The sequence below is a fragment of the Arachis stenosperma genome, chromosome 10 (assembly GCF_014773155.1).
Source record: "Arachis stenosperma cultivar V10309 chromosome 10, arast.V10309.gnm1.PFL2, whole genome shotgun sequence".
NCBI classification, from domain to species: domain Eukaryota; kingdom Viridiplantae; phylum Streptophyta; class Magnoliopsida; order Fabales; family Fabaceae; genus Arachis; species Arachis stenosperma.
The window spans coordinates 29,235,273-29,244,684 of NC_080386.1; the positions used below are offsets into that span (position 1 = coordinate 29,235,273).

Consider the following 9,412-nt stretch of genomic DNA (forward strand, 5'->3'; position numbering starts at 1 on the left):
GTGGAACAGTCTAGGGGTCCCTTGTAGTCATATATTTTGTGCGATGAAAGAGCTTGAGATAGAGGCATTGCTGAAGCGATTAGTGCTTGGCAGGTGGTGTAAGGATGCAAAGTCGTTGGTGTCAGTTGGTACGGTTCCAGTGGCTGATCCAAAAAAGGCATTTTGGTATGTTATGGGTCCCTGTGGAGTGCATGTATGTCTATGTGCTTTATAGCTGCCCAGGATGGAGACACATACGAGAATGTTCTTTCTCAAGTGGCAAAACTGACGAAGGAAATTAAGGCAGAGGGCCTACGAGGCAAAAGGAAGTGATTTGGGAGAGCAGGCAACGACCATGTCAACATGCTGGATCCAACTATTGTAAAGTCGAAGAGTGCTCCCAGGGGCAGCATGAACACAAAGATGGGAAGGCGATGTAGAAGGTGCAATGGGCTTGGGCATGACCGTAGGAATTGTACTGCGAGGAACGAACAACCAGATGATGAGGTTAGTGACTGATTGGTTTGTTTCTGAGACTTTGGTTTCTTAACGCGTGAGTCATTTAAGTCTGTTATTTTGTGTGATGTACCATTCAAAATTTTGCATTGTTATTTTGATTGAGCAGCATTGTCTTGTCTTTTTCTGATTTTATAGGGAGCAGGAACTATTAACAGCCAGTCTCAAACTTCTTGTAAATGGGTTCAACGAGGTTAGGCATTCGGTGATCAAACCGCTTGTGGGGGATGAAGTGCAGGTCATCTATTCGTCACTGTGAGGCCGTTGAATGAAGCATGTTTGGATTTGCCAAACCGTGGGTCCATTTTTTTGAGGTTGTTGTAGATGCGGGTTCGAAATTTAGGTGAAACAGTGTCTTGTGTTGAACTCTAGTAATTCTTATACTACTGCGTCATGTGTTGTAAATTAGGAACGTGCATTGTAGAGCAAAATTTGAATGTCTTTCATGGTGTTTCAAAGTAATCATCATGCAAACATGAATTCTTAATGATTAATTAGTTTCAGCTTTAGGATTGTCCGCTTGGGCGATAATCCTATATTTTCTCGATAATGGGAGCCTTATTGGAAGGTTTATTCTCTCTCTCTCTCTTTCTCGTAGAGGGTGGAAATTCCTTTTAGTTTTTCTTAAATGAAAGGTAAACTCATTATAAGAATTTCTTTTAAGATTGAATTTATTTTTTTCTTATGAATTTATAATATAAATTATTGATCTCATTAAAAAGAACAAAATAAATTAAAAAAACTAATTATAACTAATAATAAAGTTATGAATCATTAAATTTTATAATTTAAACCAGTATTAAATAAAAGAGTACTGAGAATATTAAAAAATTATAAGTAATATAATTGAATAAAGTATATTTTGATATATTCTTCATATATTATTTTTGTTTTTGATATAAAAATATATTTTGTTAATTTTTATATGTTATTTTTATTTTGTTAAGTAATTATTAATTTTATTATAAAATTAATTAATAAAATTTATTTAAATATCTAAATTAAAATGATAGGATAATATAAAAATTTATTTAAGTTGATGCCTATTTTAATAATTTTTTATTTAAAACTAATTTTAAGTAGTGTAATCTAAATAATATTTACTTTTGATCAAAATCAAGTTTGCAAAATTAATTTCATGCAAATTTTTATTTATAAACTGTAATCTAAATACACAATTATTCGAAAATTGGATGACTCCATGTAAGGTATTGCTTGCTTTTTGGTTGGTACATGTTGGAGATTTGTAGGTTCAGTGGTTGCTCATATGATTCTCATCATTTAGTGGAAGCATGTGGCGGTCGTTTTTAAGAGTTATGAAACAACATGCTGGAGTGGTGGACTACTGGACTGCGCCTTTTGCTTTGAACAATTCTCATCAAATGTGACTCGAGTAATGGACTACTGTTTATGCCATTTATAAAATGTTAGCCACTAATGTTCTCTTTACTCTACTACTTCTCATCCTCAAACTGATGGTCAAACTAAAGTAGTAAATAAAACATTAGAGACCTTATTACGTACTGTTGTTGGTAAGAATTTGAAAATTTGGGAAAATTGTTTACCTTTTATTGAGTTTGCTTATAATAGAACTATTCATTTTTTTACTGGTTTTTCTCCTTTTGAACTTGTGTATGGTTTTAATCCTTTAACTGTTTTGGACTTATTACCTGTGTCTTTGAGTGATCTTGTTAATTCGGATGCAGAAGGTGAAGCTGACAAGGTTACAGCAATGCACTTGAGAGCACGTGAGTTGCTTGAAAAGAAAAATAAGTTGACAGCCCAACGGGTGAATAAAGGTTGAAGACAATTTGTCTTTGAACCTGGTGACTGGGTATGGGTTCATTTGAGAAAGGAGAGGTTTCCTACTAAAAAAAATCCAAGTTAGACTTTGGGGGTGATGGTCCATTTCAGGTGCTCGAAAGAATCAATAACAATGCTTACAAGATTGACCTTCTAGGTGAGTATAATGTATCAGCTACTTTTAATGTCTCTGACATATCTCCTTTTGATTTGGATGTAGATTCGAGGACGAATCTTTTTCAGGAGAAAGGGAATGATACGAGCCCTATAGGACAAACTGAGAGCTGTCATATGCCAATTGGTCCAACTATAAGAGCAAGAACTAAGAGAATAAAAGAAGATTTGCAAATATGGTTAAATCATTTGTTCAAGAGATGCATCAAGAATTAGACAAGACAATGATTAACAATTATCAAAAGTCAAACGTCTTACTATTTACAAGATGTATTGAAGACTCTCATTAGTTAAGATGAATTAAAAAGAAAATACATCACTTAGAATTTATTTTATATTTATTTTATTTTTGCTGTTTTGTTTGTTTAGGCCCAATTATGATTTAGCCCATTTTTTTATTCTAGTGAACTTATGAGTTAGGGTTAGAGGTATAAAAACTCTCTAAAACCTAGTAGCCACTTTTTTCCTTAATTTTAATGAATGAAAATTTCTGAATTTCTTTAAGAAACTTAGGTGTGAACAGATGAGGTAGAATGATTTCCTTAACTGTTGCATCAGGAATTCAAATTGAGGTAGAGAAGTCCCCTTTTTAATTTTCCATCTTATCTGAATTACGTTTCGTATCAGTATTGCTTGTAACTATAACATTGGTGGTTGTGTTTTGTTTAGTTTGTAATTTATATTTAGTGATGAAAATATAGGATTGATGTAATCTGGAAATCGTTGTTTATGAGCATTATTTGTTGTTAAGAATGACAAACCAGTTTGAACTAATTCAATTTATTATATTTTATAAAAGTATCGATGAATGATTAATCAGATAGCATAAATAACTATGTGTATTTGCTTTATTTGACTAAATAGATCCTGTAAGATTAATGAGATGTTGTCTAAAATATGTATTTGTCATGTATTAATTCCTGCTATATATAACTAAAACACAGGTCTCTAATTCTATAACACTGTCTTTAAAGTTAAAACAAACTTCAACTTGTGATACATTGTAGATTCATAAAAAAACACAAGAGTCTAGTATCTGTTAAAGAATACCTCATATTACCAAAATGAAATTAATGGTCATTTGCGCGCAATATCTAATAAAAGAAACCAGCACAAGCAACATGTATCAGCTATCAAGTACCCACTTTCAGGCTTCAGCCATTCAAAATAAAATTAATGTAGAAAAGTATTCTATATATCTCTCACTGTACTTTTCCCATATTAATGGGCATTTTACAACACACTGAATACATGAATAAAGCCTTTAAAAAAAAAGGCTTTAGTTGCTCCTTTCCTATCTCTCACAACCTATAAATCAATTCATCAATCCGTGCTCAAACAAAATCTGCAAATTGGGCAGGAGATTTTGACCACGGAGACAAAGAATGCACTATAACTTGTATAAGAGCTTATTATTTGTAAAATGTTTATAGTAGTACAAAAGTAGTTTAGTAGCTTATGAATAATTTTATACTAATCCTTGGTCAGACCAAGATAGCGCCTTTCTTATTTGGTAAATCCACAAGACTATCTGAATTCCCCAAAGTCGTACTTCCAGCAAAATCTTTTCCAATCTGACATTCAACCAACTTAAAAGGGACTTACTTTGCGACATCTTCACATCGATGACAGCCTCGGAAGAAATCTTTCCAATAATGAAAAATGTGTCCAGAGAAGATCCTTGCAGCTGGTCAAGAAGCAAAAAAGAAAACATATTAGTATAAACAGCACCAAACATATGGAACACATTCTCAAATTATGACACTTAGTTGGCTATTGCACTATTGGATACAAGCTACATTTATTTTAAGAGCATTCATCAATCTAACACAAGATGATCGCGGAAAAACATGGAATGATTTGTACCAGAGAATTGTTGACTGCTCGTAGGCAGTCATTTGTCTTCAGCATTAGAAGAATCACACGCGGTAATCTCCTTAGAAGCTCTGAGATTTGGTGGAAATATTCAGAAGCGTACATCTGCAAAAATAATTTAGAGATCATTTCAGTTCTTGTTTTCCATTTAGGAGGCACAAATACAAGGAATTGTACATTAAAGAAATGCTATTCCCCATGCTAAGAAAGGAAAATCAACCATGGAGAACATCTTTATATCTAGTTAAAACAGGCTAAATTTTATGCTTAATAGAAAGTGAACAGCATTATAGTTGTCATGAACATTGCTATGAAACCTCAGTGCAGGATACATGAAAAGAATCAAGAACTATAGTCCTTTTGGTAAGAAATCAGCATGAAGATGAGAATTGTTGACAATGTTAAACGCAGAAACTGTAGTACAATCATTATAATCCAGAATAACATGAACCTATGTCTAACAAAGCAAAATCATGGAGAAAGATTTTCAATCAAACAATATTTCACCTGCAGTTCTGAAATTTCACTCTCTGTTCCGTTAAAAACTAAATGATCCAGTGATTGGTCAACAACTCTTTTCCATGGTCTCATAGTCAGAACTCCGGCAAAAAGTACATACAAATCCTCTCCAGCACCCAATTTTGCACTATATTCCTTGATTGCACTAACATCAGAAAATACCAAAGCCTTCCACAGTGAAGCATAATTAGTTCTTGTATCGAAGTCAAGTTCTTTGTAAAGTCCATGATCTAAAAGAATCAACTGAGGTTTTCTCCAGCCTATACATAAGAAAAGAAATTAATATAAAGTAAACAAAGTAAATGAGAGTCAACAGATATCAACAATGCAGTTATTCTAAAAAACAAACAGAGCTACAAGTAGACAAACGTCAATGGAATAAAGTTGATCAAATTTAAAGGAGCCAGCAAAAATTAGTATTCTAATGGGAAAGGGTAAAAAAAGAAAAAGAAAATTAATATGGTGTTTTGAAAGTGAAAGCCATTTTTATTATTTTACAAAATCAGAAATACTCATCATAATCGGTAAATATTTTTGTCAACCAAGAAACTGAAAAACTACATCAACCATGTAATAGAAATGAAAAAAAATAAATATCTTAAAGATCACCTTTGATTTATAATGTCACATATGAATTCATGTGTCTCATGTTCTCAAGTATCAAGTACAAAACTAGAGATGCAGAATAGGAATGTCATTGTGAAATACCTAGCAATGTGGTAGGAACACGGATATTGGGGGAAATACAAGTAAAGTGGAAGAACTGGAGCTTCACAATCTCTCCAAGAAATAAGGCTCAAAATGATCAATGTCACTAATTAATCCTGTTTACCCTTTATTTATTATTAACTAACTCCCCCAACTAACTGTGAATACAAACACAATTAGGCAGAAACACAGAAAATCTTTCTTGCATGAATGGTCGATGAGACCCAAAAATAAGCCTAAGAAGGCTAATAACATCACAGAAAGTGTTTAAGTTTCTCAAGGCAAAGAAACCTCACCCAGAATATTACGTTTCCCAGAAGGCATTGGACGAACCAATAAATTTGCAGAATGTGGATCGCAGTGCACAAACCCATGCTTGAACATCATTTCCGCAAAAGTCTGACTTACCTGAAAAAGTAATGATCACATTATACTAAACTATTTTGTTTATGGACTATATATGGAATCAAAAACTCATCTTTCACTTGCCCAAACTCAAGTTATAATAACAAAATGATAATGTGTTACGAAAAAAAAAAAAAAGGATACAATTAACCAAAAATTTAACCATGGATAAAGTGAAGTAAAAAAAATGAACCAACCAATTTTGAAAGTTCATGTGGATGGATTCCAAGTTTTCGAATGGTCTTGATATCATTTATATGAGCACCATCCATGAATTCCATTGTTAGAAGCTTTGAGGTACTTAGATTCCAATATACTTTTGGAGCATATACATAATTTGCAACATGAGGAGACAACTTCCGGAAGTTTTCCACACACTTCTCACTATTCTTTGCCTCGACCAAAAAATCTAATTCCTGCCACCAATAATATTAAGAAACTAAATATAAAAAAAGGGCCAAAACTTCCAGCAAAAGGGGATTGCAAAGAAAAGAATGCAGAACGAAAAAATGATAAATAAGAACACATGATACGCCAAATCTTACATATATCAGGAAAAACTCATGACTAAAACAAATGTATGTCACGTTAGCATCATATATGTTGCAGCCATATGACGAAACCAGGCTAACATGAAATTAAATAAGTAAAAATTTTGTATATCGCAAACGATTGTCAAATATTCAAATATAATTGATTATTTTGACAAAGTAAACATTGTAAAACATCAATATAAAAAGAGATCAATATTGTATCTCAATGAGCAATGGAACCAAATAAACAGAGCTCAATTTAACTAACAGAATCCAAGGATGAAGATAAACCACCACGGTCACATGAAAACTTGATCATAATATAAAACTTATCTATTTGTGGTATGCAATATGTTGGAGGATTAACACTCAAAGCACAATAGTTCAAGAAAAAACTACATAGTCAATTATTTTACCGTATATGTATTGCAAGAGATAGCAACCATAAAAAGTATATTCTTTTCGATATTTACTAACAGAAATATAGAATGATGGTGTGACCACATTTTAAAATTTATTTAAGGTTCCCATGATCATTTTTGGTCAAACCTCTTAACTGCATGCCAAATTCCAACTTCTTCACCCAAAATTGAATTAATAGGAAATAATATATAAGTATAGATACAATATTAATGCCATCTTTGTAAATTGAAGGCAGAGCACCCAAATAAGCATGGATATATTTTAGGCATAGGCATTGCTTTCAAGTTACAATCAACTTACCTTGGGTAAACTGTCATTAATCTCATCAATCAACCACCTGCAGACAGATATGAACAAATGTTTGATAAATCATGAATTCAAAGCAACTAGGTAACTGATGATCAATATTTCTTACTAAAGAGACAACTCAGAGTTTAAATTTTAGGGCAATCAGGCTGTTTCGAAAAAATAGATACAATCCATCAGTTGTGGTTGTTCAGACTTGGATGACTTCCAAATGTCTCCTAGTCATGACATCTGTAAATTCCCTAGCCAATAGTATTATAGCCCTACTTACCTATAATCAAAACTGGGAAAAAACCTATGCAGAGTGTTCACAACCAATTCCACTGTGGCATGATCTGCAGCTGCAGTCTCAGTCATGTGAGCATGCTGAACCTGAATAACAACAGATAAATTTTAAATGAAGAAATATTCCCAGCAAAAACACTAACACACATGTTCATGCAGAAGAAAGATGATTCAAAATATTCAATAATGGACGATCAAGAAATATTAGCATTATTTTTAACCTTCACAGCAACTTTTTGGCCATCATGTGTGTGGGCTACATGGACTTGTGCAAGGGAAGCACTTGCTATTGGAATTGGGTCAAACTCAGCAAATATCTACACAATTAAAAAAGCAAAACTCATCCACCACAATAGTAATTTCAAGAGAAAAGTTGCAACCATGACTGGAGAAAAATAACACACATAAAGGACAAATGAATCAAACAAAAATATTTATACATTTTCCGGTGTGTCTCCAAGCTCCCTCTTGAATACTTCACATATTTGCTCATATGAAGAAACTGGACATCTATTTAGCATAGATTCCCTCAATGTTATAACATACTCTTGAGGAACCAAGTACTCCTGTTCATAAATAAACATATAAAAGAACAAACAGAGTATTCCCTTTGCATCACTGAGGACGATTGCAATTGGTAAAGTCAGTTATCACCATATATTTTTTTCTATTCAAAAAGGAGAGGCAAAGGAAGTATACCAACTGCCCAAGATGCTGCCCAAGCTTTATATAAATCCCACCATTCTTAAAACACAAGTCTCGAAGTTTCTCTGCTGACCGGAGGTGAACTTCATGCTTGACCATCTCCCTCTCAATGCTTCCCTCCCGCAATCCACGCAGCGAATATTCATAATCTAACAAAACAACGACACCGCAAAACACATTTCATTATTCCAAGCTTCATTCTCACTCAAAAAATAATGTCTGTGAATAAACCAATGTGAAAACACGCGTAGAAACATCATAAATTCATAATTCACAACTCAAAACCTTAATTCAAATTTGAACTATTAATTCAAATAAGGTAAAGACAATACAAATTGATGTGCAACATTGTCAATCACTTTAACCCCAAACAAACTTTTAGCAACAGAAACCCAAACTCAAAACTAGCATCCAAATTTACAGAATTCAATAAGGTAAAAGAAGTAGGATTGAGCTTTGAAGCCAAAAACAAATAAAGAAACAAACAAATAAATAAATAATCGATAAAACTGATAAGAATTTTTGAATTTGCAGAAACTTCGGGAACCATGAAGTTTCTGTTAGATCTACAGTTTATTTACCGAACGCAATGTTGGCGGCAGTGACGGCGTCGCGGAGGAGGCGGTGGGGAACGGTGGCGCAGAGCCTGAGAGCTGTTGCGGGGTCGTCAGAGGTGGCAATGAGCGCTGCCGCGGTGCCACCGGCAGCGGCGGAGGCAACAAGAGAGAGCTTCTTTCCTGCGCGCCATAATGAGCCCATATTTAGGGTCGTGTTTGGTCGTTGTGACTTTGGTCACAATAGGTTCTCTTCTCGTGGCAAAAATAATATATCAAATGAATAAACCAAAAGAAGATATCTTTTAATTATTTATTTGTGAAATATTTTTTAAACAACTATGTTAGATATGTAAAAAATTAGTTACCAAATCAGTCATTTATATAGAACACTTTTTTTTTTAAAGATAATAGCAGTATTTTATTCAATAAAAAAATACAATATCTAAAATTTAGGATAAAAAAAAGTAGAAAAGAAAAATTTTTAAATATTCGTAAACAGGTAAAATTGTAAGAAGAAAATAACATAAAAAAAGTAGATAGCAAAAAAATCTTAGGGCACTATGCATAAGGTAAAATAGATAGCTCTTGGTGACTTAAGCGATGTTGCTAGCACTTTTTCCAGAG

The 9,412-nt window shown here is 33.2% G+C and overlaps 1 protein-coding gene across 1 annotated transcript; it reads right to left on the reverse strand.

Moving 5' to 3' along the window:
• Positions 1 to 3,605: 3,605 nt before the first annotated feature.
• LOC130954605 (putative ABC1 protein At2g40090) lies at positions 3,606 to 9,044 on the reverse strand. Its single transcript, XM_057881363.1, has 11 exons — positions 8,813 to 9,044; positions 8,226 to 8,380; positions 7,967 to 8,092; positions 7,748 to 7,843; positions 7,513 to 7,613; positions 7,236 to 7,272; positions 6,177 to 6,395; positions 5,871 to 5,982; positions 4,855 to 5,126; positions 4,339 to 4,452; positions 3,606 to 4,159 (listed from the first exon to the last, which is right to left on the reverse strand). Exons 1-11 carry the CDS (start codon positions 8,988 to 8,990, stop codon positions 3,941 to 3,943), a joined length of 1,629 nt encoding a protein of 542 aa, XP_057737346.1. The 5' UTR covers positions 8,991 to 9,044; the 3' UTR covers positions 3,606 to 3,940.
• Positions 9,045 to 9,412: the final 368 nt, after the last annotated feature.